Below are 19,716 nucleotides of genomic sequence, written 5' to 3'. Positions count from 1 at the left end.
ATAATATTGACAGACTTCTAGATAGATTAGCAAGAAGAGAGAGAGAGAGAAAATTTGAATAAACACAATTAGAAACAAAAAAGACAATGTTACAACTGACTCTGAAGAAATTTGAAAGATTATTAGAGATTACTATGAACAACTATATGCAAATAAACTAGAAAATCTAGAGTAAATGGAATTCCTGGTATAATGTAACATCCCAAGATTGAAACAGGAAGAAATTAAAATCCTAAACAGACCAATAGCAATCCAAGAAATTGACTCAGTAATAAGAAACTTCCTGCCAAAAAATTTCTTGGGCCAGCTGATTTCTCAGCTGAATTGTGGAAGACATACAAGGAAGAACTGATATTAATCCTATTGAAAGTATTACAAGCAACTGAGAAGGAAGGAATCCTCTGTAGCTCATTCTAGGAAGCCAATATCATTCTGATACACAGAATGGCAAAGACCCAACAACAAAAGAAAATTACAGGCAAATTTCTCTGATTAACATAGATGCAAAAATTCTCAACAAGATTCTAGCAAATTGCATCTAGTAGCACATTTCAAAAATATTCCATCAAGACCAGGTGGGTTTCATTTCCAGGATACAAGGCTGGTTCATCATTTGTAAATCAATAAATGTAATCCATCGTATAAACAGGTGTAAAACCAAGAGTCACGATTATCTCACAAGATGCAGAAAAAGCATTCAATAAAATCCAACACCTCTTCTTGATGAAAACCCTTGGACACTTAGGGAGTGGAGAAACATTACTAAAAATAATAAGAACCACTTATGACAAAACTTCAGCCAACATTATACTTAGGCAGAAGGTGAAAGTATTCCCCCAAAGAACTGGAACAAGACAAGAATGCCCATTCTCACACTTCCTATTCAATATAGTACTGGAAGTCCTATCCAGAGCACTCAGGCAGAAGAAAGAAACCAGGGATATCCAAATAGAAAAAGAGGAAGTCAAATCTTCTCTCTTATCAAATGATATAATTCTTTACCTAGAAAACCCTAAAGAGTTTATCAAAAACCTTCTCACACTGATAAATTACTTTAAAGTCTCAGGATACAAAAATCAGTGCACAAAAACCAATTGCATTTGTATACACCGACAATAAATAGGCTGAAAACAGAATAAAATACACAATCTCATTGACAACAGTCACAAAAAAACCCCCAAACACTCAGCATCCATCTAACCAAAAGGGTGAAAGTCCTTTATGAGAACTACAAAATACTGCACTAATAAGTCAAGGATATCAAAAACAAATGGGGGACAAAATCCCCTGTTCACAGATTGGAAGAATCAATATTGTCAAGATGTTCATTTTACCCAATGTGATCTGCAGATTCAATGCAATCCTTACCAAATTACCAGCAACATTTTTTGCAGACCTAGAAAAGACAATACTCATATGGAAGCAAAAAAAGTTATTCATATGGAAACAAAAAAGATTCTGAATAGATAAAGCAATTCTCAGCCAAAAAAAAAAAAAAAAAAATGAAGCTGGAGGTATCACACTTCTGGACTTCAAACTTTACTACAAAGCTACAATAACCAAGACAGCATGGTACTGGTAGAAAAATAGACACATGAACCAATAGAACAAGACAGAGAATCCAGAAATAAAACCATAGACTTCACCTAAATCTTCTTTGACCAAACTGACAAAAAAAAATATTGGAGAAATGAAACCATATTCAGCAAACAGGTCTAAGAAAACTGGCTAACTAACCCCATGCAGTAGAATGAAACTGGATCCTTACCTATCACATTATACAAAAATTAACTCAAAATGGACCAAGGCCTTAAATGTGAAACCTCAAACTATAAGAATCTTAGAAGAATACCTAGGGAATGTTCTCCTAGACATTGGTGTAGGAAACAAATTCATGGCCAAGTCCTGAAAAGAAAATGCAGCAAAAGCTAAAATTGACAGGTGAGACCTTATCAAGCTAAAAAGTTTTAGCACAGCAAATGAAATCATCAAGAGCATGAAGAGACAATCACATCTGACAAAGGTATAACATCTAGGATCTACAAAGAACTCAAGCAAATTGACCGCCCAAAAAAAAAAAAAAAATATATATATATAAAATAAAATAATAATAATCTCATTAAAAAGTGGGCAAAAAACATGAACAGACACTTCTCAAAGGAAGACATCCAAGCAGCCAACAAATATATGGAAAAAAATGTGCAACTTCACTAATCTTCAGAGAAATGCAAATTAAAACTTACAGTGACACACCACCTCACACTGGTCAGTATGGCTATCATTAAAAACGTCAAAAACAACAGGTGCTGGTGAGGTTATGGAGAAAAGGGAATGCTCATGCACTGTTAATAGGAGTGTAAGCTAGTTGGACCTTTGTGGAAAGCAGCTTGGAGATTTCTCAAATAACTAAAATTGCATCACCAAATGATTTGGCAGTCACACCTCTGGGAATACACCCAAATGAGCATAAATCATTCTTCCAAAAAGTCACTTGCACTCGTATGCTTATTGCAGCACTGTTCACAATAGCAAAACTGTTCAAAATTGCTATTGTGAACAATTGATTTTTCACACAGGTGTCCATTCATGGTGGACTGGATAGAGAAAATGGAATGCTTGATGGAATACTACACAGCCATAAAGAAGAACAAAATAATGTCCTTTGCGGCATCATGCATGCAACTGGAGACCATCATTCTAGGTAAACTGTCACAGAAACAAAAAGATTGAGTGCCCCATGTTCTCACTTATAATTGGGACCAAAATATTGGGCATGTGAGTACAAAAGTGGGAACAACTGATGCTGGGCATTGCTAATAGGGAGAGGGAAGGAGAAAGGATTAGGGGCACACAACCACCCATTGGGTATCATGTTCATTACCAGGGTGAGAGAGGGCTTGTAAGAAGCCCAAACCTCACCTGCATGCAATTTACTTATGCAGCAAATCCTCATGTGTACCCCAAAACTCTAAAAAAAATTAAAAGTAGCACCATAAAAACAACAAGAAGCAAACAAACAATCAAACAAACAAAGAACAATGGAATATAGCTAAGATATTTACCAGAAAATTCATGGCATTAAATATATATAAAAATAAAAATAATATAAATGAGCTGAACACCCAACTCAAAATAGTAGAAAAAGTAATCAGAAGGAAGAAAAGTTCTAGCAATAAGTAGAAACAAAAGTCTAACAGGTGTATTAGTTTCGTATGACTGCATAACTTTCTATTGCTATGTGCCACAGACTTAATGGCTTAAAATAACCCACATTTATCAGTTTCTAGAGAAAAGGCAGTTCAGGTACTGCTTAACTGGGTCCTCAGTTCAAGCTCTCACAAGGCTGCAATCAAGGTCTTGATCAGACTGTGTTATATCTGGAGGCTCAAATTTGGTTGTACAATGTAATATGATAATATGAGTGACATCACATCACCTTTAGTATTTTCTTTGGTTAGAAGCAAGTCACAGGTTCTGCCCATATTCAAGGGAAAAGGGTTATACAAGGTTGTGACTCAGTGGGTATTTCCCATACTTAAAAAATTTTTTAAAATTTTAAAGATGTGGGATTCAATTCAGGGTTAGGTATACAAATGTTCATTATGCAGGTACCCTTGTTGTTGAGGTGTGCCCTCCCCCAGCAGTTTCCCACTACTGTCAATCCCACTACCTCCTTCCCTGACAGCTACCCACTACTGCCAATCCCCTTCTTATAGTATTATGATAATTGTTCAAGGTCCACTTATGAGTGAGAACATATGGTACTGAGTTCTTTGTTTCTGTGATAGACCACTGAGTATTATAGATTCTAAATCCATCCAAGCTACTGCAAAGTTCATAATTTTGTCCTTCTTTATGGCTGCATAATATTCCATCATATATATGTAACACACTTTTAAAAATCCAGTTCTCTTTTGATGGGTAACATGGTTAGTTTTTGCTATTGTGAATAATGCTTCAATAAACAGGTGTGTGCAAATATCTTTTTCTTTTTTTGAGTCGGAGTCTCACTCTGTCGCCCAGACTGGAGTGCAGTGGCCGCTCCCAGCCACCGCAGACTCGACCTGCTGGGCTCCGGCGATCCTTCCGCCTCAGCCTTCCAAGTAGCTGGAACTACAGGCGAGTGCTACCACGCCCGGCGGATTTTTTGATTTATTGTAGAGATGAGGTCTCGCTGCCCAGGTGGGTCTCGAACCCGCGGGCTCAGGCAATCCACTCACCTCAGCCTCCCAAAGGCACGGGATTACAGGCTGAGCCACCAAGCCCGGTGGCAAATATCTTTTTCTTAGAGTGATCTGAGTTCCTCTGGGTATATTCCCAGTAAGGGGATTGTGGGATCATATGAAAGGTCAATTTTTAGATATTTTAGGAATCACCACACTGTTTACCACAGAGGTGGTACTAGTTTACACTCCCACCAACAGTGTAGAAGTGTTCCCTTTTCCTGACATCCTCTCCAGCATCTGTTGGTTTTTGAGTTATTGATGATGACTACCTGACTGGAGTTAGGTGGTATCTAAGTGTGGTTTTAATTTGCATTTCTTTGATGACTAGTGAGACTGAGCATATTTTCATGTTTCTGTTGGCTGCTTGTATGTCTTCTTTTTGAGAAGAGTCTATTCATATGTTTTGCTCACATTTTTTTAATCAATATTTTTTATGATGATGTTGTGAGGTACAGTTAAGGGTTAGGTATACAAATATGTTTCATTCAGGCACCCTGTTGATAAGAGGTGTTTCCCCGTCCCTAGACAGATATTTGCTACTGTTAATCCCATCCCCATAGTTTCCCAGTACCGTCAGTCATTTTCTTATAGTATTACATTGGATGTTCAAGGTCCATTATAAGAGTGAGAACATGTGATACTCAGATCTTTGTTTCTGTGAGAGGTCACTCAGTATTATAGACTCTAGTTCCATCCAGGTTGCTGCGAAATTCATGATTTTGTTCTTTTTTATGGCTGCGTAGTATTCCATCGTGTATATGTACCACATTGATGGGCAGCATGGTTGCTTCCAGGTTCTTGCTATTGTGAACAATGCTGCGATAAACATACGTGTGCAGGTATCTTTTTAATAGAGTGATTTGCTTTTGCTCACTTTTTAATGGGGCTGTTTATTTTTTTCTTTCTGGTACATTTGTGTTCCTTGTAGATCCTAGATGTTAGGCCTTTGTCAGATATACAGTTAGCAAATATTTTTTCCCAGTCTGTGGTCTGTCTCCCTGCTCTCTTGATGTGTTTTGTTTTGTTTTGTTTTGTTTTTTTGCTTTGCAGAAGCTTGTCGGTTTGATGAGGTCCCACTTGTCTATCTTCTCTCTCATGACATGGGCACTTGAGGTTTTGATCAGGAACTGGTTGCCATTTCCAATTTCCATAAGGGCATCTTCTGCATTCTCTAAGGTTTTTATAGTCTGAGGTTTTACGTTTAGGTTTTTGATCCATTTGGAGTTGATTTTTGTGTATGGTGATAGATAAGGGTCTTGTTTTAATCTTCTGCATGTGGTCAGCCAGTTTTCCCAGCACCATTTACAGAATAGACTCTCCTCTCCCCAGTTGTTGATGATGGAAGCTTTGTTGAAGATGAGTTGGTTGAGAAATTGAGATTTTGTTTTCGGAATCTCAATCCTATACCTTTGGTCTACATGCCTGTTCTTGTGCCAATACCAGACTGTTTTATTGTAGCTTTATAATAAAGTTTAAAGTCTGGGAGTGTCTTTTTTTTTTTTTTTTAGGATTGTTTTGTCTATTCATGGTCATTTATGTTTACATATGAATTCCATGTGTATTCCTGTGTTGTCGTTTCCAGATCTGAGAAGAATGAAAGTATTCCAAGCAATCGAGAAGGGTGGAACTCTCCCCAAATCATTTAATGAAGCTAATATCACATTGATACACAAACCGGGTAAAGAGCCAACAAAGCAAGAGAACTACAGGCCAATATCCTTGATGAACATAGAAGCTAACATTCTCAGCAAGATTCTAGCAGACTGGATCCAACAACGCATCTCAAATATCATCTACCATGACCAAGTAGGCTTCATTCCTGGGATGCAAGGCTAATTTAACATCTGCAAGACCATAAACATATTTCCCATGCTTTAGGACATGTGTGCCACATGTAGAAAATAGAAAATAATATACAATTAATGAATTAAAATGTTTAGATAAATAGGGAAATCACTAATCTATTATTTAAAAAGGGATATTGTACAAAAAACAAAAAATGGGATATTGCAAAGGAGAAACAAACAGACTGAGAATATTTTTAAAAACTTACTTTAAATTTACAAAATTATTTTGTATTATCCCAATGGTTATAAATATCTAGTTGAAATAGGCAATTTTGGTTTTTTTTTGAGTTGAGTCTCACTCTGTCACCCAGGCTGGAGTGCAGTGGCATGCTCACAGCCACCACAGCCTCAACCTGCTGGGCTCAGGCAATCCTTCCACCTCAGCCTTCCAAGTAACTGGAACTACAGGCATGCACTACCACACCCAGTTAATTTTTTGATTTATTGTAGAGACGAGGTCTCACAAAGTTGCCCAGGCTGGTCTCGAATCCCTGAGCTCAGGCAATCATCTCAAAGTGCTGGGATTACAGGTTTGAGCCACTGTGCCCGGCTGAAATAGGTAATTTTCTAGGAAAGAAAAATTTTAACCCAAACTGAGCCAAGCAGTTTAAAAATCTACATAGACTGACTTCTATAAAAGAAATAGAAAAAAATAAAAATAAAAAATAGCACCCATCACTTCCTAAAGAAGCACTAGACCTGTATAGTTTTATAGAATTACAACAATCTTCTAAAGATTAGGTGATTTCAATGCTACTTAAACTGCTTCAGAGTATAAGTTAGGAAGGGAAACTTTAAAATTATTTTTATTAAGCAAAACAATATTAATATCAAAATCTATTTAATGTTACATGACATACAGCATTATAAAATCTCACTTGTAAATATCAATTTAACAATCTTTAATGAAATATTAGCAAACAGTCCAACAGCAGATGAAAAGAACAATACATAAATTAGTTCTTGTTGAGTAGCAAACCATTCAAAAACTCAGTAGTTTACAATAATAAGTAATCAATTCCCTGTACCTGAGGAATTCAGATGATCCAGATGTGTTCAACTGAACAGCTTTGCTAATCTCAGGCATCCAGACTCATGCATCTATCTGGTGGGTAGCTGAAGACTGGTTAATTTAAGCTAGTTTTGGCTAGGATGACTCAGCTCTGCTCTGCATGCTTATCTCCTCCTGAGAGCAATGGACTAGCTTGGACCTGACCATTCTTTATATTGTAGTGTAGAATTTCATTTCATTCACCTATACTCTCTTCTACTATTGATGAATAATTGAATCATTTTTAGTTTTTAGTTTTTACGAATAAAGCTGCTATGAATATTTCTTTTTATTTCTTTGGGGGGGACAATTTCTTTATTAGAAAAATTTTATTGATTATAATTTGACTCTTCAGGGGTTGCTGTTTGTCTGAAGAAAGGGAAATAACTATATCAGATGAACTCAGGGTAGGAGAAACAACTATTAACGAAATTTCTTGATCTAATTTAAGAACGACATGGATGGAAACAGTTAAGGGGCTCAAGAAGAAGGTTAGGATTTCAACAAAAATGCTTTCTTGAAAAGAAGGATACTATGAAACCATTAAATAATTTGCAGTTTTTAAAGATTAAAATCCAACACATTTAATCATAACGAGGCTTGCTATATATAGAGGAATTCAAATGGGAATGTGACCCTAAGAAATACACATTAGCCTTTAGTGAGCTAATTTTTATTACAGAAAGAAAGAAGAGAAACTTGGAGGCCCAAGTCTAATTGCCCAGAGTGACATGGGAAAAAAGGCAAATCTTTGGTATTAGAAGGATTAGAACTGAAATCATGACTTAGAATTGTGTGACTAAAGCAATTTCTGACATCTTTCTTGCCTGTTTCCTTCTTTGAACATTCTTATAAACATCTTTTGGTGGATCTATTCAGTCATTTTACTTGGTTATAAAGCTAAGGTCAAATTGCTAAGTCATATGGTGCCCCTATGATGAGACTGAAAAGATACTTACAAACTATTTTTTTTAATAGTTGTACCAATATACAGTCTCATCAGCAACATTTTTCAGATACCTATTCACCATCCAGGTATTCTCTTTTGTGAAAAACTTGTTTAAGTCTTTTGCTCATTTTTTATTGAATAGTTGTCATTATTGAATTGATCTGTAATAATTCATTTTACATTCTGGATACAAGTTTTATGTAGGATACAAGTATTGCAAATATCTTCTCCCAGTCTTTCCTTTGCCTTTAAACTGTCTTAATGGTGCATTTTGATGAACAGGCATTGGTAATTATAATGAAGTCCAAGTTATCAATTTTTAAAGTGATTTGTGTTTTTCAGGTCATGTTTAAGTGATCTTTGCCTATCCCACAGTCATAAAGGCATGCTATGCTTTCTTCTAGAAGTCATTATTTTTCAAATTAAGTCTACAATTCATTTTGAATTTGCTTCTTGTGGATGTTGCAAGGTAGGAGTAATGCAGATAAAATTTTAACTGAGTTCCAAAATTAGAGTTAAGTGCTAATGGAAATTAAGCATATTATAAAACAGGCATCTCAATTAGTAGGCAAAAACATGAACTCTTAAGTAACTGTTTTTGGACTAACTGGAGAGCCACATGAAAATACTTGAGAAAAGCTGGGCTCTGTGGCTCAGCCTGTAATCTCGTGCTTTGGAAGGCTGAGGTGAGTGGATTGCCTGAGCCTGTGGGTTCGAGACCCGCCTGGGCAAATTGTCTACAACAATTGATTGTAGACCTCATCTCTACAATAAATCAAAAAAATTAGCTGGGTGTGGTAGTGCTGTAGTTCCAGCTACTTGGAAAGCTGAGGTGGAGGAATCTCTGGAGCCCAGCAGGTCAAGGCTGCTGTGGCCAGGAGCGGTCACTGCACTCCAGTCTGGGCGACAGAGTGAGACTCCAACTCAAAAAAGAAAAAAAAAAAAAAAGAAAATACATGAGATTGAATCAAGTTCTTACTAAGATTAATTCCAAATGAAGACTCTAAATGTTAACTTAAATCAATAAATATTAGAATGAAACATAGGAGAATTACTCTCTAATTTGGAGCATGAAAAGTTGCTCAACACATTAATTATCAGGAAAGTGCAAGATACCACTCCACACCTACTTACATAGCTAAAATTAAAATGTCTGACAATAGCTGGTGATGGGGAGCACATGGAGTCACTGGAACTCTCCTACACTTTGGCAAACTCTTTGGTAGTTTTAAAAAAGTATGCCTCTTCCTATCCTTTGACTCATAAATTCTACTCCTAATTACCTCCCCAAGGTAAATGAAAGTGTATGTTCACCAAAAGACTTACACAAGAATGTCCATAGTAGCTTTATTCACAATGGCCCAAACCTGGAAACAACTCAATATCCATCAGAAAGAGAAGGGGTTTAATGAATCATAGTATATGCATCCAATGGAATAAAGAAACAAACTTTTGATATACATAACAGCATACATGAATCTTAAAAATATTATGGTGAGTGAAAAAAGTTAGATTCAAGAGAAAACTTTTTGTGTGATTTCATTTATAATGAATCCAAGGACAGACAAATTGATTATGATCCCATGGAAACAGAAGTGAGATGCGAATTACCAGTCCCAAGCAAAGACTCCCACTGCATGGAGAATAGCAAAGATCATCACTTTACCAATCACCAGAAACAGAAGTACTGCTTCAGTATCCTGGGCTACCATTTAGGTCCATCATGAACTGGTTGCCTGTTTGAGTCTGGTGAGACAGAATACACTCACGTACAACAAGTTATGTGAAGCAGCTTTATTGCTTACAGGTGGGCAACAAGTGACAGAAGACTTGGATCCACTGTGAGCTCATCTCCCAAGGCTCAAGACAGCTGCCCATGATGACTGGGGTCTTGACGGTGCATGCTTCACCTTTGCACCAAAACTGAAGGATCTCAAAAGGCAGATGGCTCTGGGTTACATACCTCGGGTGCCATGTGACAGAGGAAGCAGAGCTTTGAAGAACATCAGATGGCGTGGGGAGGTGACAACAGAGTTGGGGAGGTGACAGTGATAGTGAATGGCAAAGGAGGAAAGGAATAGAGGTGTATGGCGTGGGGAGGTGACAACAGAGTTGGGGAGGTGACAGTGATAGTGAATGGCAAAGGAGGAAAGGAATAGAGAAAGATGTGAAAAGGAACGGGTAGAAATGAGTTGTGCTGTACCTCGAATGTACATCTTGATAGGAATAATAGTGACTGTGTGTGAACTGTGAAGAGGCCAGGAAGTCTCTTTGTTTCCAGTTTCCTACTAACATGTGTATGGATGTACTTTGTTAATGCCAAGTAAATCACAATCACTGAGTCTGAAGTGGGCACTGTTTGCTGGTAGAAATAACTTTATGTTCACAGAGGAAAATCTTCAGTGTCCATCATCCATTTTGCTGCTTTTTCTGCACAATCCTTGCAGTGATATATGGGAATTTTAGATTAAAATATTTGTGAACTTTTAGCTGAAGTCTTTGTAATCCACCTCAAATAAGCAAACCAGAAAGTTCTAGAATGGCCCTGCTTTAAATTTTACTGTACAGGCCTCTTGGCTCAGGCTTTTTAAAGTATGAAAATGCCAATAAAATCTCTGTAATAGGATGCATCCATGGTTCTGAACCATTACCCCCTGAGCGAGGAAGGAGCCAAACTGACAGCACTAAAATGAAGAGAGAGCAGGGGTATTGTCAGGACAGACAAGACAGGAAAGCAAGAGCAGCAGGTGTGAAGGATAAGCGATATCAGCAGCAGGTGTGAAGGATAAGCGATATCAGCAGGTATGAAGGAAAAGCAGGAAAGCAAGAACAGCAGGTGTGAAGGATAAGGGCTATCAGCAGCACTCTAATGTGAGACCTCCGGAGGGCAAATATCTTAGATTTTGAAGTTACAGTAATTGTAGTTACAGCATTTATGAACGTAAGTTCGATTCTTGAGATCAAATGTCAAGTTTCTGCAGAATTTCTGACACACCATATATGATATCTGGAGAGCATCATCTGCAATAGGAAACACCCACAAAAAATAAGCCAGTGATCTAAGTTTGTCAAACTTGGCACTAGTATGTCAATGAAAATTTAATCAGGCATTGGGATAGGTATAGGAATGGCTTCTCAGCTTATACTTCTCAAGAGCACTCAGGCAGGGAGAAGCATAAATCACTGGCCAGCAGTGGGGGTTGTTTGCCTGAGGTCTCTGACAATCCTCTACCCTTTGTGTGGCTGCCTCATTCCTTTTCTTGCTAGAAGAGGAGCAACTAGTGCTTTCGTGTCTTCTAAGTAAAAATCTGTTAGGCCATTAACCAAATTTTCTTCATACCCTCCCTTTCTCTCTTGTCCTCCTTGGCTTTTGGTAACCGCCATTCTTCTCTCGACCTCCATGAGATCTCTCTTTTTTTGAGCTCCCACATATGAGTGAGAACATGTGGTATCTGTCTTTCTGTTTTTGGCTTGTTCCACTTAACATAATATCCTCCAGGTTCATCCATGTTTCTACAAATGACAAGATTCCATTCTTTTTTATGACTGAATAATATTCCATTGTGTATATATATCATTTTCTTTATTTTACTTTTCAAAATAGCATAAAGAGGAAATATTGAATGTTATCAACACGAAGAAATGCTAAATCTTTGAGGTGAGGGATATCCCAATTACCCTGATGTGATCATGCATGAATCAAAATATCACATGTACTCCATAAATATATACAATTATTATATGTCAATAATGAACTTGTTTGGTCAGTTTTCTTGGAAATGTAAAATCCCCACCTTCTTCCTTCTTTCCCATTGTCCCAAATCTTTATCTGCTTGCTTGGGGACCTGTTCTACCCCTACTCAGGGGCAATCTGTACTTTGGCTCTTCTTCTGAGATGTCAACTTGCACTTTTCAAAGAGTTCTAAGAATCCCACAGCAACTCCCCTGACCCTCTAACTTACCCTCAAAGATCTGTAAGAGCATGCATGACTCCTGCTTCTGAGCAACACAGACACCAAAACCTCTTCTACAGTGGTCTGTCTGTGTACGAAGGTGGCACGTTATGCACCTAAGTGATGTTGCTGCTGGAGAGAGCACAGAGCTGGTGTGAGACAAGGAAGAGGACAGAATTTAGGAAAGAGCTGGAAATATGCAAAGGGGGTACGGGTGGGTGGGTGAAGTGGGTTTTGGCGTACTTAGGCAGTAAAAAGTTGGAACTCTCACCAGCTCCTCATTCCAGAGTAATGAGAAGAAAATGTCACTGTGAATAAAAGGATTCTGGTTCCACCTTCAGCCCTTTTCGCCCGGACAATTCTGGGCAAAAGTTTAGCCCTAGTGTCGTTGATTTCTCTAGTTTAAAAACAGTGCTCTGACTGGGCTTGGTGGCTCAGCCTGTAATCCCAGCACTTTGGGAGACCGTGGCAAGTGGATTACTTGAGCCTGCAGGTTCGAAACCCACCTGGGCAACTTGGCGAGACTTCATTTCTACAATAAATAAAAAATTAGCTGGGGGTGGTAGCGCGTGCCTGTAGTTCCAGCTACTTGGAAGGTTGAGGCGGAAGGATTGCTGGAGCCCAGCAGGTCAAGGCTGTGGTGGCCAGGAGCGGCCACTGCACTCCAGCCTGGATGACAGAGTGAGACTTCAACTCAAAACAAAACAATGCTCTGAACACTGACCTGACCTAATCAACAGTGCTGTAGACACATGAGAGTGATAAGCAGAGCAAGCGCTTTAACATATTTCATGCAAGCTAGTGTTACTGCTATGGAGTTTCTGACATTTGGCATTGTTTTGTGTTATATATTGCTGCTTGGATATTGTGATATATTCTGTTAGGTGATATATTCTGATATTTTGAGCTTCAAACTGAATCTATGTAAAGGTCTCATGAATTATAGCGCAGTCAATAATACCTTTATGAGGCTCTGTGGAATGAGTTATTCAAAATACAGATTTAAGTTTTAAAAATCTCTTCCTGGTATACCTAAATTAGAAAAGAAAGTAGCAATTATTGAGCATCTCATTTGGACCTTGTTCTCCAAACTATATCTGAAAACCTTGCAAGTAGATATTGTTCTTATTTCTGGAATGAACAACCAAAGATTCAGAGAACTTAAGACAGGGACTGAAAACCATTTTTAAAATCTTTTTTATTTTATTTTATTTTTTTGAGTTGGAGTCTCACTCTGTCACCCAGACTGGAGTGCAGTGGCCGCTCCCGGCCACCGCAGCCTCGACCTGCTAGGCTCCGGTGATCCTTCCGCCTCAGCCTTCCAAGTAGCTGGAACTACAGGCAAGCACTACCACGCCTGGCTAATTTTTGATTTATTGTAGAGATGAGGTCTTGCTAAGTTGCCCAGGCGGGTCTCGAACCCTCGGGCTCAGGCAATCCACTCACCTCAGCCTCCCAAAGGCATGGGATTACAGGCTGAGCCACCGAGCCCGGCTAAAATCTTTTTTATTCCAGGGCATTTAGTATTTTCTCTCCCAGAATTACTTTTTGTGATATAAAGTTTCTGAAAAGGCTATCAAAAGTCATTGTCTGGCACTGAAACAAGCTACACAATTATTCATTACAGATGGGATGCAAATGGGATATAGATTTACGAATAAAAATAATGTCCTAAGGAAGATCTTGCCAGGGTTTGGGATTATGGGAAATGGTAGGGACAGAGGGGAGAAGCAGGACAAAAAGACAGCAACTGAAGCTTGCATATCTGGAAGGGAATGGCAAATGTTGAAAAGGATAGAAGAGTTGACAGGGAAGGCGGAAGGAGCACTCTGAAGGCTGATTTTCTCTCCCTCATAAATATAGTCAAAGTTCAGCCCTGTGTGGACACATACTAATACACATGAAAAGTTTCCCTGGAGCTCCCTAGAGCCCGTGACTGGAGCCCACTCTTGAGGTCCAGGACTCACCCACAACGAGGCAGCAAATGAAGAAGATCAATAAGAAGTGTTTGTTCATCCTGACCCAAAAGTCTCTTGTGCAGGAGTAGAAACCAGGGGCTGCAAGCACAGGCCTTTAGGCCCCAGGGAAGAAACTTTCTTCATCATAGGCTAGTGATTATCCATGCCTGAGGGGAGCCAGTCACACAGGTTTTCTCTTGGAGCTCAAGTTTATTGGCTGTCTTCCCCACAGCAGAGAGGAATGCCAATTAACAAATGTTAATTTACAAATTAACAAATATTAACTCCAAATGTTGGGGTTTTTCATTGGGCTAACATTTTCTAGATATAATCTTCATCATAGTTTTGATATTATTATTCTTTGTTTTCTGAGACAGAGTATCTGTTGCCCAGGCTGGAGTGTAGTGGCACGCTTATAGTGACTGCAGCCTCAACCTGCTGGCCTCAAGCGATCCTTCTGCCTCAGCCTCCTGAGTAGCCTGGACTACAGGCATGTGCCACCATGCCCAGCTAATTGTTTGATTTACTGTAGAGCAAGGTCTTACCAAGTTGCCCAGGCTGGTCCTTGCCTCCAGTTCCTAAATGTGCTGGGATATTATTATTCTTACACTAATTTCACAGAAGAGGTCCAGAAGCTTACACAGGGGCACATGTCTAGTGACTGATAATGCTAGTACTCAAAGTAAGACTTTCTAATTCTAAAGTTCACACTTTTCACCACCATAACTCAATGTTTCTTTGAGATTTATTTATACATTCAATGAATACTTACTGAGACCTTGTATAAGCCAACACAGTTCCATGAGTGAGAGCAGAGCAATGAAAAAATCAGACAGTCTCACCTAACCCCTCACTTTATGAGTAAGAAACAGGAGGGTGAAAGAGATGAAAAGATACATACATAGTCTGTGACTAAGCTGCACCTTCCACCTAGAATGTCTGATTCTCAGTCTAAAACTCTTCACTTTACAAGAAATCTGTTTTTTAAGGCCAGGGACCATTTGCTTTATGGGGCCATGAAGTTTGCCTTAGAATTATCTCATAACTTGATCTTTTGCAAATTCATATTTTGAGTCTAGCTAGTTGTGTTTGTGATTTAAGTGTCTATCTCTATGAAAGTTAACTCAGTTAAGGTTCACCATGGGTAAAAATGCTGGAAAACTATGACCAATTCTGACATTTGAAGCCTCCTAAACCACCAGTTGGTTCATCAGTTGATGATATTTTTGCTAGAGATACTAGAGATATTCCATACTGAACTCACTCACGTATGTTCTTTTGTTATAGGATAAATATGACCATTAAAGCATATTGAATCTGACATTTTTATACATCAGATGAAGATTACATGAAATAAAGTCAGATCAAAAGTCACAAAATCTACATTGTTTCTTTTCTATAACCCATCTTTGCCTAAGAAGAAAGTCAGAAGTCTTAGAGACTTGGATATGAGGGACTGGTTCCTTTGAAAAGAATTCATTCTAGAATAGAGAGGAAGGTTGTGAAGTCTTTGAACCTAGTTTTCTATTCTGTCATATTTCAGGAGAAGGTGTTAGAAACTGAATTGATTTTTTCAGAACAATTTCCGGGCTTATCAAGAAGGCAAACTCCTGAGCCTTTGGAGTGTGGATTTATCAGCCATTTTCCTTGTCACCTGTTTCCTCTGCTTTATCCTCTGTTTAAAGATAGAGAGTGACACTAGAATCAGAGCAAAGGAAGCAGACATTCTAAGTTAAACTGCAATGGATTTGCAGTTTCTATTCTTGTTCCTTCAAGATTCTCTTTGGTAGATGCTTTCTGAAAGGCCAATTGAATTTTGAATCTCCAGTTTATAGGATTATTTCCAGTTTGAACTACAGAATTGTATAACTCCATTCAAATATAGGTATCCACTGACCTATTCCTCATCCTCCTGCAGTATCTTACCCATGAAATTTTCTTTTGAAAAAAAAAAATTCCTTCTTCTTTTATAATGAGGTGGGAGAGAGGATGAGTATTAGGACCTATTGATAAAGGTAATGTGGCACAATGGGAAGAGCATTTTCTTGGGAATCTGGAGAACTGTGGTTGATCACTATGTAACTCATTATGTCTTCAGCAGATCATTTATCTGCGATGTTACATTTCAACTATTTTTATGGCTTTTAACTTTAATATTCTGTGGTTCTGAAGCTCTGTTATTCTGAGGTATCTAGCACTCTGCTTGGAACATGCCACTATCCATGATGTCACTGTCACAGTACCGAAATTAATATATCTCCATGCCAAGAAGGTCTTCCACTCTGCATAGATGTCATTTGCCCTCCTCTGAGGAGGAGAAAGCTGAACATTATGTTCATAGTCTCTCTTGGCTCCAGAATGGGTGACTGAGATCTTGGTGATACCACAGATGAGCAGTCTGCTTAACTTCTCTAAGTGCTGTCCTTTGTTTTGGGGGAATGGACTTTGGCATCAAGTCAGGGATAAGACTGCTTTGTTTCCGGGTTCTCAGGGGCAACAATGGTTTTTCAGAGTGTATATGGGGAACAGAGCAGTAATGACCCTTTAAAAAATTTGGTAGAGAAGTGCCTTACTTTTAGGGCCCAGGAAAAACACCCAGGCTTATTTATTCAGCCCCTCCTACCTCCATTTGCTGGTGAAGAGAGAGTTGAAAGAAAAAAAAGAACCAATATTAATTGAGTACTTAACTATGTGCCACACTCAAGGCCAAACACTTCCACATAGATAGTCTCGGGGAGCCCTCACTACAACCTGGTGGTGAAGTGTCTAGCAAGGAACAAAGCTGGGGTTCAAGTCTAGTTTAGTGCCACCAAAATTCAGGGTCCCTTCACCATATTTCTGTTAATATGGTGGTTCAGATGAAAAGTCACAATGGATTAAAAAATTGCAAAAAGCCCTTTTTTGAACCATTTATGCACTGATTTTATGCATATGAGTATCAGATTTGTGTTAGCTCCTTTCCACCATTCCTCAGCAAGTTTTACCTACATGGAGTCTAGTTACCTCTTAGTTTCATGAGGTCCATTAACTTTGATAGAAAAATTTATATTTTTAGTTATTTATTAACTTGTAACTAATGTGAATTATTTATTTCCTTATGGAAAGTTTGCCACAAACTACAAAAGTATTAGCACTGCCTGAGACTTTGTTACCAATAGAAATAAGCAAAATATCAGAAATTAAGTGATTTTATTTGCATCTTTGAACTTGCTAGAATGCAAAGTTTACCCTAGTTTTATTTGTGTGAAAACATTCTTGGGAATAAAATTGTAAAGCCAGACAAAGTGAAAAAGCCATCTTACTCCTATCTGTCCTGAAAATGCATCTCAGGACGTGGACTTTTTTCCCTGATCAGAAAGCTCAATTTGAAAAAATTGACACATTTCTAAATGTAGTTTTGCTATTTTACAAAATCCTTTTTCTTGGGGCTCTTCATGCATTCCAGTAGCTTGCTAAATGAAAGAAGATGCTTGTTGTTGTGAAAACTTTAGTAAACTATGTTAGAATTGGCTTGTGGACTGCAACAGAGGAACATATAATATAACATACAACATCATTTTCCTTGTCAAATAGAATAGTTGATATTTCTCTTAAAAATTTGAAGTACTCATGAGGAACTGGTCTGTTTGCCATTCTCCTTCATTTTACAATCGGATGAAACTAATGGCCTCTTTCAACATAGCCAGTTCCCCCTTTTCCTTCTTGAAAGAAGGAAACTTCTGGAAAATTTTGCTCATGCTGTGCATGCTGAAGCTATTAAAGAAGAATTCCTACATCATTCGTCTCTTTGGAAACTGCAAAAGTCAGCAAACTTTTGACAATGGTAAAAAGGTGATTTTTATCATACACAACTGACTAGAAACAGAAATATCTTTTCTCTTTTCAAATGAAGCTCCTACAAAAAAAGCTTGGTAACCATTGGATTTGGCTACTAATTTAGTGAAAAAGGAATCTCCTCACATTGTGACCACCTCACATTGTGACCACTCCTTGATTTTTTTTCCCACTGATTTTATAACAGCCATGAGCTCACAACAAAGACTCTTCAAACAACTCTAAAAGAAATCCTATTGGCAAAAAAGCTATCAACTTTATCAGAAGTAAATGTCTAAATTATTAGATTTAAAAAATATTTTTGTGAAGAATAAGAAAGTTTCTTGATCATGTAGAAGTTCCCTATCCTTCAAGAAGACAAGCTTTAGAGCACTTGTTCTTATAAGAGAAGTTTCCTTTCTTTTTTTTCCTGAAAGGAAAAGAAAATCTACTCTTGAAACATTTTGAAAGAAAGGACTTTAACTTTATTCATGGCCTGGCTTACCTGAGAGAAACTTTTAACTATCTGAATGAGATACATGTTTGAATGAAACGTCCTGAGTTTATTGTTTAAGGTGTTGAGAAAAATTAAAGCTTTCTTGATTAAACTGCTGATTTGAAAAGAGAGCCGAGGCTAACATCCTTGCAAACTGTCAAATATAGTACTGTGGTTTATGCTGTACCAGGATGGGACTGAAATTTTAAAAAGCCCAGATTAATTTATTTGAAAGGAGAAACCTGTGATTATCTGGAAATAATCCAGAAATCATTTGAAAGTCATTTCTATCTTGATGACATCAAAATTGAATCCAGGAATCACAGTATTTTATGTTCTGATATAAATTATAACTAAAATGTTGTAGATAGTCAAAAGATGAGTTCATTTACCTTAAGACAAAACACTTGCTACTATTGAGATTTTAAAGAAGTTTTTAACTTTTTATTTGAAAATTATTTCAGGAGGGACGCGGCAAGATGGTGACAGGGCAACCCGGCGTCTGAAGCCCTCTGCAAGGGAGATCTGCAGTGGGTCTCTGACTCTCGCCCCGGGGGGCTGGGGACCCCAGCTTCGCAGCCTGCTCTACAGACAGAGCTCGGCCGCTGCCATTAGAACAACTGGACAGTTTTGACTGCATTCCAAACGGTCCCGCCGCTGCCGCTGCCGCCACCGCTGCCCCTTCCCCCACCGCCACTGCCACTGCCGACACCGGCGCCACTGCCACTGCGGCCTCTGGGAGGGGTAGCATATCGCACCATGTGGCCCGAGGAGATCCACAACGAACCGCTTCAGGGAAGATCTGCTGGGATTGCTGCCACCTATCCTGCGTCCGAGACAGTCTGCCCGCCCGGCGTGGGGCTCCTGTTGCCTGCTCGGAGGCAGGCAGCCATCTTGTTCCTGTCCGGCCCCACTCCCTCTGGGGCGAGCAGATGAGATAGCACCACCTGCTGGCGATTCAAGGTAACAACACAAAACGGGAGAAACAAGCTTGATAAAGACATAGACCAAACTGCTGAAGGAAGGTTAATCTGAACTGTCCTTCACAGCAGATCAGGGGTAATTGACTCTAACTGCAAACTAATTTACCAGCTTGAAAAGAAAACTAGAAATCAGACCTGAAAGGACATTGGACTTAAACGAAAGGTCTCAGAGTGTGCTTCATTGATTCTATCAGTTTAATGACTTAATTCTATTCCTACTGTATTGTTCGCTTTTTTCTCTTTTCCTTTTCCTTTTCTTCTCTTTTCTTCTCTCTGTAAACCATATCTTTGTATAGAGGAATAGCACACTAACAAGGTGGTTGGTTAGCTTGTATATTAGCATCACTATATGTTTTATTTTTGTTTGTATGAGAGTTGGTTCGACTGTAGCTGTGGTCTATTGTTTTTATCTGTTTCAGTATAGGCCTCTCTCTCTATTG

The 19,716-nt window shown here is 38.5% G+C and overlaps 1 protein-coding gene across 1 annotated transcript; it reads right to left on the bottom strand.

Moving 5' to 3' along the window:
• Window positions 1-10,969: 10,969 nt before the first annotated feature.
• Window positions 10,970-14,042, bottom strand: PATE3 (prostate and testis expressed 3). Its single transcript, XM_008068068.1, has 3 exons — window positions 13,994-14,042; window positions 12,036-12,158; window positions 10,970-11,094 (listed from the first exon to the last, which is right to left on the bottom strand). Exons 1-3 carry the CDS (start codon window positions 14,040-14,042, stop codon window positions 10,970-10,972), a joined length of 297 nt encoding a protein of 98 aa, XP_008066259.1.
• Between the last annotated feature and the right edge of the window lie 5,674 nt (window positions 14,043-19,716).

Source organism: Carlito syrichta, unplaced genomic scaffold (genome assembly GCF_000164805.1).
Source record: "Carlito syrichta isolate Samal-C Ts95f unplaced genomic scaffold, Tarsius_syrichta-2.0.1 Scaffold309859, whole genome shotgun sequence".
Taxonomy (NCBI): Eukaryota; Metazoa; Chordata; class Mammalia; order Primates; family Tarsiidae; genus Carlito; species Carlito syrichta.
This window is presented reverse-complemented; position numbering and strand designations above follow the sequence as displayed.

Bases quoted from the DNA above. Each gene is read 5' to 3' on its own strand.
- PATE3 (XM_008068068.1), bottom strand. From the start codon at position 14,042: ATGAACAAACACTTCTTATTGATCTTCTTCATTTGCTGCCTCGTTGTG. The intron at 12,159-13,993 runs GTGAGTCCTGGA...TGCTCTCTCCAG, and splicing joins CATTTGCTGCCTCGTTGTGG to CAGCAACATCACTTAGGTGC. The intron at 11,095-12,035 runs GTAAGTTAGAGG...TTCCTATTGCAG, and splicing joins GCTCTTACAGATCTTTGAGG to ATGATGCTCTCCAGATATCA.